The sequence below is a fragment of the Pseudorasbora parva genome, chromosome 18 (assembly GCF_024679245.1).
Source record: "Pseudorasbora parva isolate DD20220531a chromosome 18, ASM2467924v1, whole genome shotgun sequence".
Taxonomy (NCBI): Eukaryota; Metazoa; Chordata; class Actinopteri; order Cypriniformes; family Gobionidae; genus Pseudorasbora; species Pseudorasbora parva.
This window is the reverse complement of record NC_090189.1, coordinates 41,809,375-41,826,854: the sequence shown is the minus strand read 5'-3', so window position 1 is coordinate 41,826,854 and position 17,480 is coordinate 41,809,375. Positions and strand designations below refer to the sequence as shown.

The window sequence follows — 17,480 nt, the reverse complement described above, 5'->3', positions numbered from 1 at the left end:
ATGTCCTCATAAACCACATTTATAGTGTAATACCAGTGTAATACCCATGTAGTTATACAAATTTGTGTCCTCATAAACCACATAAACAGGCTCACACACACACACACACACACACACACACACACACACACACACACACACACACACACACACACACACACACACACACACACACACACACACACACACACACACACACACACACACACACACACACATACACACTGCTGTCTCATATGAGGACATGAATGCATGAACTTCAGCTCCAGAGCCGCTCGGAGAGTCACTTTATTAGCATTTCACCGTTTAATTTGAGAAAAACTACCGTCATAAACGCATATATTACTGTTGTACAGTAGAATTTAGATTTAGATTTTATCAGTATAAAGCTCAGTTGTGCAACACTTTGTTTGAAAAAGGTTTGTTTAATTAAATTATATGAATGTTATGTCTTCATTTGATTACCAGAAAACACAACAATGTGTGGGAAATCTTTTAATAGAAATGAAATAAAATGCTGCTTCAACTGCATATAGTCTGACTTTATTTACGGATATGACATAAACAGACATGGACGATTGATGAAAACATTTTCTGCGAAATCCGTCACAAATATAAATTCCTTTCTGGACATGGACAGTATAGTGTGCATTCACTTGCATACGCTCTCAGACTAAATATAAAATATCTTAAACTGTGTGTGAAGATGAACGGAGGTCTTACGGGTGTGGAGCGACATTAGGGAGAGGAGTTAATGACAGACATTTCATTTCTGGGTGAACGAACCCTTTCCAACAACTAACCCAAGTGTGAATAATTAAAAATAGACCCCAGTGACTCCCAGCATCCTCTGCTGTACAGACTGGAAACGTGTTAAACGGTCACAGTACTCATATGTGAAGTTTAACGCTTGCTCAGAGACACGTTAGTTCAGTTTATTTCATACGTTTAGGAAATTTAGCTTGCACAGGTGCCACACACATCATTTATACAATCACACACATAAATGGACAGCATATCTATGATTACAACTGATTTAACATAGAAATAGCAGTCGGGATGAATGAGTGTTTAAACCTCTTCGCTCTCCCTCCTAATGCTCTACGACCTGATGGGAGGACCACAAACTCTCTATATAATGGAAGAGGAATTAATTATCACAGGCTTTTTTTTACAATGCACTCTTTAAAAATGTCTTGAAGTGGTATCTGTTGAACTCCGTTAATCCTAGATGCAGTCTTTGTCATTCAATTTCTACTAGACAACGTAATAGAGTCAAACCATACAATGACACAAGTTGCACAGGGCTCTTGTTGTTTATGCTCGGAGAGGATATTTACGGCTTCCTACAGGAAGTGGCCTCTGCTGTGTTAAGCTGTGTGTCGACGCGACTCGCTTTCTTTTCTTTTCTTTCGTCCCGTATAAAGCGTATAAATGCCGTCCGCATGAATGTCCTGCGCTTTCACAGGCTCTCTGTGATCTGGAAGAACTGGATGTTCAACCAGGATGCTGATGATTCTGGCTCATTTCAGGTGGAGAACGCCAGCGAAAGCCAATCCGGTGATGCAGAGACGCGCGGATCTCAGCCGCTTTCGCACCGCAGGAGAGCCGGAGGAGAACGCCAGATCATCATAGACACGGTAAGAGGACTTAATGATGAGTTTATTTCTGGTGTTCTGCGACCTATAATGCAGCACGGATCATGATTTTGAATGTCTTGAGAAGTGTGTGATGATCCATGTGTTAATGAGTGGAGATGGGGTTTCCTCGGCTGATATCATCGGTGTGTGTGTGTGTGTGTCAGTTAGGCTTCTCTGTAATCTGTTGGACACACTCCTCTGGGACGTTATCTGCTGCTGGTTGTGTGTGTTAGCACAGACTGTACAGTTTCCTGAGAATCAGAGAAGCGTTGTCTTAAGTGTGTCGTTCTTCTTTCCGTCCTTGGCTCTCTCTCTCTCTGTGTGTGTGTGTGTGTGTGTGTGTGCTTGTTTTGTGAAATATGAGGACACAAATGTGTATAATGACATGGGTATGAGACGTGGCTCTGTGTGTGTGTGTGTGTGTGTGTGCTTGTTTTGTGAAATATGAGGACACAAATGTGTATAATGACATGGGTATGAGACGTGGCTCTGTGTGTGTGTGTGTGTGTGTGTGTGTGTGTGTGCGTGCTTGTTTTGTGAAACATGAGGACACAAATTTTTATAATGACATGGGTATGAGATGGTGTGTGTGTGTGTATGTGTGTGATGGGTAGGTTTAGCGGCAGTGTGTGTGTGTGTGTGTGTGTGTGTGTGTGTGTGTGTGATGGTTAGGTTTAGGGGCTGTGTGTGTGTGTGTGTGTGTGTGTTTGTGTGTGTGTGTGTGATGGTTAGGTTTAGGGGCTGTGTGTGTGTGTGTGTGTGTTTGTGTGTGTGTGTGTGATGGTTAGGTTTAGGGGCTGTGTGTGTGTGTGTGTGTGTGTGTGTGTGTGTGTGTGTGTGTGTGTGTGTGTGCGTGTGTGTTATCCCATCCAACATTAAACAGAGCGACGCACGTGGACTGCTTATCATAGGTTCACCCAGGGCCGTGTTAAGCCTTTGCGGGCTTCCCTGATAGACCAGATCACTGGACTGGAAACTTAAAGTGATTATAAGTTCATATCAATATTAATTTACAAAGCATGACAAACAATACAGATTATTGTCAGAATTACAATACACCCTTTAAATGTCACGTTTAAACAACGTTTTATTCAATTCATCACTTTATATTTACTTCATATTTATTATATATTACGTTGCTCATGCAAGTGGCAAAATATTTAAACTAGGCCTATGTTAAAAACAAAAATGTTTTACATTAAAACTTGCAATAGACAAAAAAAATCTAGTCTTTAATTTCTTTTATTTTTAAATCTTTTAAGAAATCCTGCAGGTTATAAAGAACTTTATTTCTCCGCCTTCAAGAAAGGACGAGAGCTCTCCATTATTTCCTATTTACTCCCTAGTCTCCCTATTTACCTGAATGTGTCTGTTTTCTTGCTTTACCCGAGGCAAAAAGTCATTGAAACAGATTAGACTTTAAATTACATGAATCTGTGGTGAAATAACCAGATTTTCACTTCAATGCATTTTTATTTTAATGCGATCAACGTTCTGTCACTTTAATTCAGAGCGTCCAGCACAAAATAGACTCTGTGCAGAAACGATCGACGCGCTGCTGCAGACCTGGAAAGCACTGCCGGACCGCATCCGTGTGTAGTGAGAAAGCTGAAATCCGTTAACATTGGGACGTATAACAGGCGATCTATTCGTGATCAAACTATTAGCGTTGCAGATCTAAGCAGTTCAAAGGAGTCATTTGTTGGACTACTACACAATAACAGAAAGACGTGTTTTATTGCTATTATCTCATCACCTTTGTAGCGCCGCTAATGTGAATCGGTAGAGGAATAATTTATATTTTATGCATTGGGAATTTGGGATACACTAGCTGCCTGCTGGGGTGGCAATGGTCTTTTTTTAGGGTGGCAGTTGAAACCCCGGTAGATCCACCCTTGCCACTGTCATATTTTCTTACATTTTCGTTCGACATGTTGAGGTGATGTACTGGGTGTCCGCTGTGACTTGATTCGGGTGTGTGACAACGATGCACAATGTACGCATAATTAACTCGATCCCAAAAAAAAAAAAAAAGGATAACTCAAAGAGAATTGTCTCGGGGGCCCCCTGGTGTTCGGGGCCCTGGGCTGCAGCCCATGTTGCCCATTAGGATAACGCGGCCCTGGGTTCACCACACGGGATATAGTTATTAAATGATCCTGTTTCTCTGAAGTTCTTCCACATAACATTGAGCCAAGCCCAGCGGTAAATCTACATTAACTACATTCACAGTAAAAGTAAACAGGCTTATTATCACCTTGTTAGTTGTAGTGGGCGACTTACAAGCTAACGCTACCAAACTATCATCACTAAAACATCGGACTTGTACAGCGTACAATTTATATTAATATTAATGACTCGGCATCGCCTGTATCAAAAGAGAAATCATTTCATCCGATGTTTAAAATGAATAAAATACCAGTCCACTGTTGGTGAGGTGTGTGTGTGTGTGAGATGGGCGTGTGTGTGTGTGTGTGTGTGTGTGTGTGTGAGACAGAGAGAGCGATGCACGGTGGACCAATCCACTGTAAGGCAAGAGAGGGGGGACTCAAAATGCTTCTTAACTTAAAAAGCAATTTTTTTGCCCTTTTGCGTTTTTAGTGTTTTACTACTTACAGAATTAAGTATATCTATTGATATTATTGATATTTAGTGTTGAGTAAAAAAATGTTGACCACATTGAAGATTTTAATAAATAAATTTACCTCAGTTTTAATAAATTGTTCACCTGTTTGGGAAGTGCTTGTCATGTTTTTGACATTAATGGATAGTTTAGTGTCTGTTTTCTACATCTTTCACTCAGAAGCAAAAATATGCCTTTAAACTTTAAAGAAATAAAGATTTTAAATTTATCGTGATATTTATCGATATCGACTGATATGGAACATTATATAGTGATAATTATTTTGGGCCATATCACCCAGCCCTGTTTATACAGTACACTGTGCCCTATTTTTACAGTGCATGGTTGTGCGTTTGGTAAAGTCTCGGCCGATGTGTGAAGTGATCAGTGGAGAAAAGTAAACATCAGATGCAAACTAGAGCAGAATGCAGATCTGTGGTGTTAGTTTCCTGTCAGACTGAACGATGTCTGAGCCACAGCTTGAAAGTCAAGCCTCGGTGATTCGCCAGACTGTTGCAATGCTGCTGAGTTCCTCCATATGTCATGAAGAGTTAAAGGTGTTTCCTGAAGTTAACTGTCTGCAGAGACAACTGAGTAACACCGGCCGCATGTTCATTATCACTGCTTTTTCATTATCACTGCTTTTACACTGCTTTCACCCAAAAATGAAATGTCTGTCATTAACTCCTCCCCCTAATGTCGCTCCACACCCGTAAGACCTCCGTTCATCTTCACACACAGTTTAAGATATTTTATATTTAGTCCGAGAGCGTATGCAAGTGTATGCACACTATACTGTCCATGTCCAGAAAGGGAATAAAAACATCATCACAGTAGTCCATATGAGACATCAGTGGGTTAATTAGAGTCTCTTGAAGCATCCAAAATACATTTGGGTCCAAAAATAACAAAAACTACGACTTTATTCAGCATTGGCTTCTCTTCAGGGTTTGTTTTCAATCCTCAAATAAAGATTCAAACGGCTATGAGTCAGCTTATTGTTGTTTATGAGCTTAACATATGTGTCTGTGATTGGCCATATCGTGTTCATGAGCTCAACATATGTGTCTCTGATTGGCCATATCGTGTTCATGAGCTTAACATATGTGTCTCTGATTGGCCATATCGTGTTCATGAGCTCAACATATGTGTCTGTGATTGGCCATATCGTGTTCATGAGCTCAACATATGTGTCTGTGATTGGCCATATCGTGTTCATGAGCTTAACATATGTGTCTCTGATTGGCCATTGTGTTCATGAGCTCAACATATGTGTCTCTGATTGGCCATTGTGTTCATGAGCTTAACATATGTGTCTCTGATTGGCCATTGTGTTCATGAGCTTAACATATGTGTCTCTGATTGGCCATATCGTGTTCATGAGCTTAACATATGTGTCTCTGATTGGCCATTGTGTTCAGGAGCTCAACATATGTGTCTGTGATTGGCCATATCGTGTTCATGAGCTCAACATATGTGTCTCTGATTGGCCATTGTGTTCATGAGCTTAACATATGTGTCTCTGATTGGCCATATCGTGTTCATGAGCTTAACATATGTGTCTCTGATTGGCCATTGTGTTCATGAGCTCAACATATGTGTCTGTGATTGGCCATATCGTGTTCATGAGCTCAACATGTGTGTCTGTGATTGGCCATATCGTGTTCATGAGCTCAACATGTGTGTCTGTGATTGGCCATATCGTGTTCATGAGCTCAACATATGTGTCTGTGATTGGCCATATCGTGTTCATGAGCTCAACATATGTGTCTGTGATTGGCCATATCGTGTTCATGAGCTCAACATATGTGTCTGTGATTGGCCATATCGTGTTCATGAGCTCAACATATGTGTCTGTGATTGGCCATATCGTGTTCATGAGCTCAACATATGTGTCTGTGATTGGCCATATCGTGTTCATGAGCTCAACATATGTGTCTCTGATTGGCCATATCGTGTTCATGAGCTCAATATATGTGTCTGTGATTGGCCATATCGTGTTCATGAGCTCAACATATGTGTCTGTGATTGGCCATATCGTGTTCATGAGCTCAACATATGTGTCTCTGATTGGCCATTGTGTTCATGAGCTTAACATATGTGTCTGTGATTGGCCATATCGTGTTCATGAGCTCAACATATGTGTCTGTGATTGGCCATATCGTGTTCATGAGCTCAACATATGTGTCTGTGATTGGCCATATCGTGTTCATGAGCTCAACATATGTGTCTGTGATTGGCCATATCGTGTTCATGAGCTCAACATATGTGTCTCTGATTGGCCATTGTGTTCATGAGCTCAACATGTGTGTCTGTGATTGACCATATCGTGTTCATGAGCTCAATATATGTGTCTGTGATTGGCCATATCGTGTTCATGAGCTCAACATATGTGTCTCTGATTGGCCATATCGTGTTCATGAGCTCAACATATGTCTCTGATTGGCCATATCGTGTTCATGAGCTCAACATATGTGTCTCTGATTGGCCATATCGTGTTCATGAGCTCAACATGTGTGTCTGTGATTGGCCATATCGTGTTCATGAGCTCAACATATGTGTCTGTGATTGGCCATATCGTGTTCATGAGCTCAACATATGTGTCTCTGATTGGCCATATCGTGTTCATGAGCTCAACATATGTGTCTCTGATTGGCCATATCGTGTTCATGAGCTCAACATATGTGTCTCTGATTGGCCATATCGTGTTCATGAGCTCAACATATGTGTCTCTGATTGGCCATATCGTGTTCATGAGCTCAACATATGTGTCTCTGATTGGCCATATCGTGTTCATGAGCTCAACATATGTGTCTCTGATTGGCCATTGTGTTCATGAGCTCAACATGTGTGTCTGTGATTGGCCATATCGTGTTCATGAGCTCAATATATGTGTCTGTGATTGGCCATATCGTGTTCATGAGCTCAACATATGTGTCTCTGATTGGCCATATCGTGTTCATGAGCTCAACATATGTGTCTCTGATTGGCCATATCGTGTTCATGAGCTCAACATATGTGTCTGTGATTGGCCATATCGTGTTCATGAGCTCAACATATGTGTCTGGGATTGGCCATATCGTGTTCATGAGCTCAACATATGTGTCTCTGATTGGCCATATCGTGTTCATGAGCTCAACATATGTCTCTGATTGGCCATATCGTGTTCATGAGCTCAACATATGTGTCTCTGATTGGCCATATCGTGTTCATGAGCTCAACATATGTGTCTCTGATTGGCCATTGTGTTCATGAGCTCAACATGTGTGTCTGTGATTGGCCATATCGTGTTCATGAGCTCAATATATGTGTCTGTGATTGGCCATATCGTGTTCATGAGCTCAACATATGTGTCTGTGATTGGCCATATCGTGTTCATGAGCTCAACATATGTGTCTGTGATTGGCCATATCGTGTTCATGAGCTCAACATATGTGTCTCTGATTGGCCATATCGTGTTCATGAGCTCAACATATGTGTCTCTGATTGGCCATATCGTGTTCATCAGCTCAACATATGTGTCTGTGATTGGCCATATCGTGTTCATGAGCTCAATATATGTGTCTGTGATTGGCCATATCGTGTTCATGAGCTCAACATATGTGTCTCTGATTGGCCATTGTGTTCATGAGCTCAACATATGTGTCTCTGATTGGCCATATCGTGTTCATGAGCTCAACATATGTGTCTCTGATTGGCCATTGTGTTCATGAGCTCAACATATGTGTCTCTGATTGGCCATATTGTGTTCATGAGCTCAACATATGTGTCTGTGATTGGCCATTGTGTTCATGAGCTCAACATATGTGTCTCTGATTGGCCATATCGTGTTCATGAGCTTAACATATGTGTCTCTGATTGGCCATATCGTGTTCATGAACTCAACATATGTGTCTGTGATTGGCCATTGTGTTCATGAGCTCAATATATGTCTGTGATTGGCCATATCGTGTTCAGGAGCTCAACATATGTGTCTGTGATTGGCCATATCGTGTTCATGAGCTCAACATATGTGTCTCTGATTGGTCATTGTGTTCATGAGCTTAACATATGTGTCTCTGATTGGCCATATCGTGTTCATGAGCTCAACATATGTGTCTGTGATTGGCCATTGTGTTCATGAGCTCAACATACGTGTCTGTGATTGGCCATTGTGTTCATGAGCTCAACATATGTGTCTCTGATTGGCCATTGTGTTCATGAGCTCAACATATGTGTCTGTGATTGGCCATTGTGTTCATGAGCTCAACATATGTGTCTGTGATTGGCCATATCGTGTTCATGAGCTCAACATATGTGTCTGTGATTGGCCATTGTGTTCATGAGCTCAACATATGTGTCTGTGATTGGCCATTGTGTTCATGAGCTCAACATATGTGTCTGTGATTGGCCATATCGTGTTCATGAGCTCAACATATGTGTCTGTGATTGGCCATTGTGTTCATGAGCTCAACATATGTGTCTGTGATTGGCCATATCGTGTTCATGAGCTCAACATATGTGTCTGTGATTGGCCATTGTGTTCATGAGCTCAACATATGTGTCTGTGATTGGCCATATCGTGTTCATGAGCTCAACATATGTGTCTGTGATTGGCCATTGTGTTCATGAGCTCAACATATGTGTCTGTGATTGGCCATATCGTGTTCATGAGCTCAACATATGTGTCTGTGATTGGCCATTGTGTTCATGAGCTCAACATATGTGTCTGTGATTGGCCATTGTGTTCATGAGCTCAACATATGTGTCTGTGATTGGCCATTGTGTTCATGAGCTCAACATATGTGTCTGTGATTGGCCATTGTGTTCATGAGCTCAACATATGTGTCTGTGATTGGCCATTGTGTTCATGAGCTCAACATATGTGTCTGTGATTGGCCATATCGTGTTCATGAGCTCAACATATGTGTCTGTGATTGGCCATTGTGTTCATGAGCTCAACATATGTGTCTGTGATTGGCCATTGTGTTCATGAGCTCAACATATGTGTCTGTGATTGGCCATTGTGTTCATGAGCTCAACATATGTGTCTCTGATTGGCCATATCGTGTTCATGAGCTTAACATATGTGTCTCTGATTGGCCATATCGTGTTCATGAGCTTAACATATGTGTCTCTGATTGGCCATATCGTGTTCATGAACTCAACATATGTGTCTGTGATTGGCCATTGTGTTCATGAGCTCAATATATGTCTGTGATTGGCCATATCGTGTTCAGGAGCTCAACATATGTGTCTGTGATTGGCCATATCGTGTTCATGAGCTCAACATATGTGTCTCTGATTGGTCATTGTGTTCATGAGCTTAACATATGTGTCTCTGATTGGCCATATCGTGTTCATGAGCTCAACATATGTGTCTGTGATTGGCCATTGTGTTCATGAGCTCAACATACGTGTCTGTGATTGGCCATTGTGTTCATGAGCTCAACATATGTGTCTCTGATTGGCCATTGTGTTCATGAGCTCAACATATGTGTCTGTGATTGGCCATTGTGTTCATGAGCTCAACATATGTGTCTGTGATTGGCCATATCGTGTTCATGAGCTCAACATATGTGTCTGTGATTGGCCATTGTGTTCATGAGCTCAACATATGTGTCTGTGATTGGCCATTGTGTTCATGAGCTCAACATATGTGTCTGTGATTGGCCATATCGTGTTCATGAGCTCAACATATGTGTCTGTGATTGGCCATTGTGTTCATGAGCTCAACATATGTGTCTGTGATTGGCCATATCGTGTTCATGAGCTCAACATATGTGTCTGTGATTGGCCATTGTGTTCATGAGCTCAACATATGTGTCTGTGATTGGCCATATCGTGTTCATGAGCTCAACATATGTGTCTGTGATTGGCCATTGTGTTCATGAGCTCAACATATGTGTCTGTGATTGGCCATATCGTGTTCATGAGCTCAACATATGTGTCTGTGATTGGCCATTGTGTTCATGAGCTCAACATATGTGTCTGTGATTGGCCATTGTGTTCATGAGCTCAACATATGTGTCTGTGATTGGCCATTGTGTTCATGAGCTCAACATATGTGTCTGTGATTGGCCATTGTGTTCATGAGCTCAACATATGTGTCTGTGATTGGCCATTGTGTTCATGAGCTCAACATATGTGTCTGTGATTGGCCATATCGTGTTCATGAGCTCAACATATGTGTCTGTGATTGGCCATATCGTGTTCATGAGCTCAACATATGTGTCTGTGATTGGCCATTGTGTTCATGAGCTCAACATATGTGTCTGTGATTGGCCATTGTGTTCATGAGCTCAACATATGTGTCTGTGATTGGCCATTGTGTTCATGAGCTCAACGTATAAGAATATTTGGACTTAAAAAAAAACACAACAAAAGGACAGAATGCACATTTTCCATTTTCCAAGAAAGGAGGTGGGATGTTTCACATGTTTTCAAATCACATCATAGTGATATAATAGAGAATGTTTCAATGCAGCTTTACATTATTAAACAGTGGTAATATTGTAAAACTCATCAATTATGAATAGGGTTGCAAAGTTTCCAGAAACTTTCTTGAATTTTTTGGAAACTTTCCAGGAAGCTTTTGACATGTGAGCTGTAAAGCAGCTCTACAGAAGACAATAGAGTCATTATTAAAATCAATTCAGTTCAATAACAGTGTTGATGCTGTAATTAGTGTCATTATCCAGCTCAGTTCAGTTCAAATTTTCTTCTTGTCTGATAGTGCCAGTGCAGTTAAATTGATAATATTACGGAATATTAATTTAGTGCCATATTAGTTTTGTGACAGAAGCCTCATGAACCACATGGAAAGCTATATCAAAGCATTAATAACCAAAAGAGCAATTAGGTCAAATCAGTTTCTGCTCGCACATAGAAGGCATTTTCAGTAAATCTTTGGTAAATCTTTGGGTAATAGAAATGTGGTGCATTACTTAAAACGAATTGTCTGATTAAAAGCACTGGAAAAGCCTAAGCTTATAAATAGGGGTGGGAATGTTTGGACGCCTCAATTCTTGTTTCAGCTTGATGCAGAAACCTCCACGATGCATCCGTGTGTGTTTGCAGCAGCAGTGCAGGAGCGCTAGTCATCATGTTCATGATTAGCCTCCACATAAACGCTCTGATCCGCCAGTGGAAACACAAACGGGTTTAATATCCTCGTATCAGAGGCGGCCCGTGGCTTTCGGTCTCTGTAATAAAGTCAGAGTGACCTTAAACTGTCAGTCAGGGCACAACCTGTTTTCCATGGCTGTGCTTGAGAATGAATAGCCATAGCTAGGGGGAAAAAAAGTATGGTATTACCCACACTGCAAAAATGCTTTTCTTACTTTCGTATTTTTGTCTTGTTTCTAGTCCAAACATCTAAAAATTCTTAAAACAAGAAGCATTTACTGGACAAGCAAAAGTAATGGTCTTGTTTTGTGGAAAAATAACTCAAAATTATAAGCAAATAAGATAATCTGCCAATGGGGTAAGAAAAATGATCTTAATTCAAACAGAAAACACGATTATTTTGCTCACCCCATTGGCAGATTATTTATCTTATTTTAAGCATTTTAAGTTATTTCTCCCAAAACAAGACAATCATTTTTACTTGTCCAGTAAATGTTTCTTAAAGGGGCGGTGAAATGCTGTTTCCTGCATACTGAGCTTTACTCTGTTAAAGACTTGGATTCCCATCCTAAACATAGACAAAGTTTCAAAAACTAATGTTGGACGTTTGATGGAGTATTTCTGTGTTAAAAATACTCCTTCCGGTTTCTCACAAGTTTCGGCGAGTTTTTTTCGAGTATGGCTCGGCTTGACGTTAATAGAGCGGAAGGTCCTTGTATGGGCCGTACGGGCTCTTCTCCCGGTAGGGCGCGCGCGTGACTAGAGCGAGAGAGGAAACGCACGCCCATAAACACTCTCAGCTGCAGATCCAGTCGTCCGTGAACACTAATGTCGCGCCGCGCTCCACTTTATTCCTATGGGTGACGTCGAGCGACTTCAACGCTTCAGCACAGCATTCTGGGAAGGCAGCGCTGCATTTGAACCGATTTGAACGCAGAAATGACGGGAAGCTTCAAGGCATCGCTTCAGTCGCGTCTCAAAGTGGATTTACACGCCACTGCTGTCACAGGACTTCACCAAATCATACCAAAGAAGTGTGTTTTTGACAGAGCGGTCCTGCTTTGGAAGATGCCGGTGAGTAAATCAACTTCAAATGTCTCTGCTATTGGCTACCGTCGCATGAGTAAACATCAGTAAACGATACGATCGCGTGCTTCGTCAGTCAAATGCGCTAACGGTTACTCCATTGTTGTTCTGTATAACGTTACACTATTCTGACTCTGACGTGCAAAACCGTTTTGCTTGCTACCTCTAAGGTCTAGTCACATACAATAGTCCATAAACCGAATGATGTCCTCATAAACTGCACACAAAGGCCCCTAAATACAGTCCATACCACAGAGACGGACGTCCTGATGTTGCCGTTTCTCCTGTTCAGTTTATTTCAGCCTCAGATTTGATTGTGGATCATTATCTGTATTAGCTGAGATAGATGGGTTTCTCCACGCTTGAGGACGACACCGCTTTGCGCGCTTGTCATTCTTTAGCTCCGCCCACACGATACGCCTCCAGGCGCTCGGTTTTTTCCGGAAAGACTCGGTACAGCCCATATTTCTTTTATAAATATGATAAAACTAAAGACTTTTCGGAGATATGAAGGATGCAATACTACTCTATAGGTACTCAAGATTGACATGAGATTGACTGAAACTGAGTGTTTCACCCCCCCTTTAATGTAAGAAGTTTTAGATGTTTGGACTAGAAACAAGACAAAAATACCAAGTAAGAAAGGCATTTTTTTGCCGTGCTATGCGTGGTTCTTTGGCAGGGTGTATGGTTTCATGAAGAACCTCTAATATCCAAATAACCTTTCCATTGCACAAAAGGTTCTTTAGACTATAAAAGTGGTTTGAACAATTTTTCTTTCACAAAACAGTTTTTTAGGGAACCACAAATGCTTCTTCTATGGCATCACTGTGAAACTGCATTTTTGGTTCTTCCTGGTACCTTTACTCTTAAGGGTGTAAAAAAAAAAATGCATGTGCATATTTCGCTTAGATTCACAACCTGCAAACTCCATTAGGATCAACTGTGATATCAGACACTTATGAGGCTCTGCTTCAGTCGGACAGGTTTGTAAAACTGCTGTGCATTCATCTGCACGATAGCGAATGCTTCACATGCATGTGTGTGTGTGTGTGTGAGGAGAATCTCTGCGGCTGCTGTTTGTGCTGGAGGTCTAATTTTAGAGGATGACATCATGCCCCCCCAGCTCTGCCTTTGGGCCGCTTCATATTTTCATCCACTCAAAGCAGAGGAGATCTCTCGTTTTGGATGATTTTCACTCTGCTGTTTGTGCTTCAGATCCCAGCACGCTCTTCAGGAAGAGCTGGAAAAATAGCAGGAAGTGAGGTGTGCAAGCTCAACCCCGCAGGCGTTAACTTCCTAGTGCTGGACAAGAAAAGGCAATCATGGAGACATAAACACCAGTCATTATTTACTCATCCTCGTGTCTAAACTCGTACGACTTTCTATTCATTTTCACAACAGGAGAAGCTTTGAAGAATGCTCCACTAGTTGTTTTCTGGAGACTTAACACGGAAAGCATCAAAATGAATCCATGTGATTTGTGCTGTCACTATAAAGTGATAGTTTACCCAAAAATAAGCCTGTGATGTTTATCTGCTGTATATGATAAAGTCATATGCACTTAAGATGACTTTTGGGGTGAGGAAATCATGGGCTAATTTTCATTTTAAGGTGAACTATCACTTTAAAGCATTAGTTCCCCCCAAATTTTAAATTCTGTCATCATTTACTTACTTTTTTCTATTCTTTCATGATAATTTTCTAACTACCATGCTGCCATAACTATAAAACCTGTCAATAAGTGATTTGAATTGGTATGCACAGAGGTCATATTTGTGCTTTATTATAAATAAATAGTTTTGGACCAATAATCTTCCTAGACAAGAACTACACCTGTTTTCTATGCCATATACATACCTATTTTGCAGCAGAACAGAAAGAACTGTCATCTGTCAGCCTTGGTTTCATTCTAGAGGATTGTTAAAAATCATGTTGATGCAGCTGTTGAAGACGGAGACATCAGACAGGTCACATTATCTGTGGAAAACAAATGAGGTCAACATTTTCAGAAAAAAGGGTTCATGAAACAATCGTGTCTTTGAATCTGGATTACTACCCAATACAAATCAGACACAACGATTAAATAGTGCAATAAGATTACAGTTTGGTGAATGAACTAGGGCTGCACGTTTTCAAGTTTTTCATTAACCGTTAACCGAGGCCCTTAGCGGTTAATACTCGGTTAACCATAGTGTGCGTCAGGGTTATTTTTAGCTTATTAATTTGACGACCACCATCTGCGTAGTGAACGCGCCTATAGAGAGGAATGCACATCATGGATTACATAATCAGAGAGTAGCCTATTTCTTTTCGTTTTAAATTGTTAAAAGACATTTCAAGTTTCTTAAGATCTATTTCATGTCTGCAAAGCCTACGCTGAGTTTCGTTAAATTAGGATGAGATGCGCTCCAGTTCACGAGCAATGCGAGTGGCCGCGAGGTGAGGGCGCCTGCACGATTAGAGCATCTAACGTTAGTAAAATATGCAGCCGAGAACGATTCACACAGACTCAGCGTTTGACTCGCGCGGCTGAGCCTTTCCCGGCAGAGAGTTCAAGCATCTGTGGACTCGTCCCTTCAGCTCTGGCCATCTTGCTTTCAGTCCGCGATCAGCTTTTTTGTTTTCTTCATTACAGTTAAAGTAACCTCTGCTTTTCTCTAGTCATTCACAAGTTTCTCACTTCAAACGTTCTTTCTTCTGATCCGTTATGCACAGCGCGCGCGGCTCCCGCTCTGCTTCTGCCCTAATGCGACTTATAGTCCAGTGCGACGTATGTTATTTTCCTCTTCATGACGCATATTTTGACTGATGCGACTCATACTCCGGAGCAACTTATAGCCTGAAAAATGCGGTAAGCACTGCATTGCAATACTTGCATTTTGCCTCGTCACTCTCAATTTTAAAGTGCTCCCACGCTTTCTTTGCCCGCTTCATTGCCCGCTTAGAAAGCTGGTCATGACTTCTTCTTGTGGATATTATAAATGTCTGGGAGCGCTCTGGCGGTCTCTAGGGGTGCAAAAATATATTACAACTAAATTCAAGGCACGTCATTGACGCCACTTAACCGAGCAAAATGTTTCACTAGGTTACGCAATTTTTAACGGTTAATCGGTCAGTCGGTTAACCATGGACACCCCTAGAATGAACAATTCATTAAAGAAGGGAAAAGAAAGCGTTAACGTTACTCAGTGATGCTGCTTCCTCAGGGAGGCCACTTTGCATAGCTCGTCTGTATAAAACTCTTAAGCAGCCTTTCAATCAGCATAGCTACGGAATGTGTTTTTCAAGACACAACTACATAATTATACAGTAAAAATACATATTAATATAGGCGTGGGACACTTACTTTCTCTGTGTTTTCTCTGTTCTCCGTTTCCCTGTTCCGGTGTTTTCTCTGTTCTCTGTGATGTGGTGAAAACTCCCCGTGCACCACGAGTGACGAGTCTAACGTTAGTCTGAGAAAGGTTTAGGTGCGTTATTAAAGCGTCAAGTTATATATCGTTATAAAACAATGTCATAAAAAAACGTTGCAAATTAGGCTAAAAACACTTACTCTCGGTGTTCCCTATATGCAAGCAACTCTCCTCGTCCTCCGCTCCGTATCACGAGTCAAAGATGCCGCATGTGAGAAAAACATGTCTCGTTTAAGCGCGCAGAGCATTTAAATATTGCTTTAAATCAATGTTATAAAATACATATTGTAAATGAGGTAAAACACTTGCTCACTGCGTTTCCCTGTTAAAAAGCAACCGCCTCAGGTGTGCTCGAATCACGCGTCAACGAAAATGCCTCTACAGGAGCTGTTTAGCGGTGCACAGCACATTAATAGCTATAAAACAATATGATGTAACAAAATGCATATGTAAATAAGATGAAACCAGGATAAAACATGCAATATCAGCGTTATCCCTCGTTCCACGGCGCGAGTCAAAGAAAATGGCGTCTGTGAGAAAAGTTTAAGCTTGTTTCGCCGAAATATCCCGGATGTAATTTCACTCTCTCTCTAGTGTTGATATTTAACTCTACATATATTCACCAGCCAGAGAGTGCGGTTTACACTAGTAGTGTTAATTCAACACCAGAAATGTAACACTCTAAAAGTCCTTAACACCAGGATTTCAACCTATTTCAACACTGGAGATTTTGCTGTGTGTGTATCTTGAGAGTGTGATGTTTATCTGCAGGGCATCTGAGGTGTAGGTGTGTGTGTTTCGTCAGTAGAACACAAATGAAGATTTTTAACTCAGCCGTTGCTCGTATAATGCGTGTCAATGGGGTGTATTTCTATGAGAGTTAAAAACACACAGGCATACGAATCCATATTAAACCCTGTGGCTCGTGGAGACACTTATTTCATATTATATTCTTAAATTTGATCTATAGATTCAATTTAAATAAGAAACTACAGGGCTGTTACCAATCAAATTAAATGATTTACACTGAAAAATTACAACTGCATTAAATAAATGTTGAAAAGTATATGAAACTAAACCACAAGTAAGTGGCAGCAAATGAGTCTTAAAGAGTGAGTCATTGAGTCGATTCAATTAATTTTTTAATTCAAACACTGAATCATTCAGTAACACACACTGTTGCTGTGAGATGTGTTTCGGTTCTGCTGTTTGGATCTATTTTCGCTGCTGAAACAGAACAAAAACAGTCAATATTGCTTCTAAAATGTAAGTGATAAAATGTTAATGAATAGTTTGTGGAGCTGTCATATGAAATCAGTGTCATTTTCAGTCGTGATGGTATTCAGGAAAACACACTCTTAGTTGTGTGATGTTGTTTAACTGTATCATATGTTATAAATATAAAAACTGCACATTGTGATTGTTTAGCTCAGTTTCTCAGTGTGAGCAGCGCGAGTGTTGTAATTTCTCCTCGAGAGGCTGCGGAGCGACAACAGCGCAACCTTGTTACTGTCAGTTCATTACATTTACCGTCAGTTCATTACATGTCTTGCATTTTGGTGATTCATTAGTTATTTTTTTCATTGTTATTGCCGTTTTAATCAGGCT

General features: G+C 40.9%; 1 protein-coding gene across 1 annotated transcript in view; it reads left to right on the top strand.

Moving 5' to 3' along the window:
- The window catches only part of rapgef6 (Rap guanine nucleotide exchange factor (GEF) 6), a 192,353-nt gene that overhangs the window by 73,265 nt on the left and 101,608 nt on the right, over positions 1-17,480 (top strand). Inside the window, exon 6 of the mRNA XM_067423107.1 lies at positions 1,533-1,640. Within this exon, the coding sequence (XP_067279208.1) occupies positions 1,533-1,640 (108 nt within the window). The remainder of the gene's footprint in view (positions 1-1,532; positions 1,641-17,480) is intronic.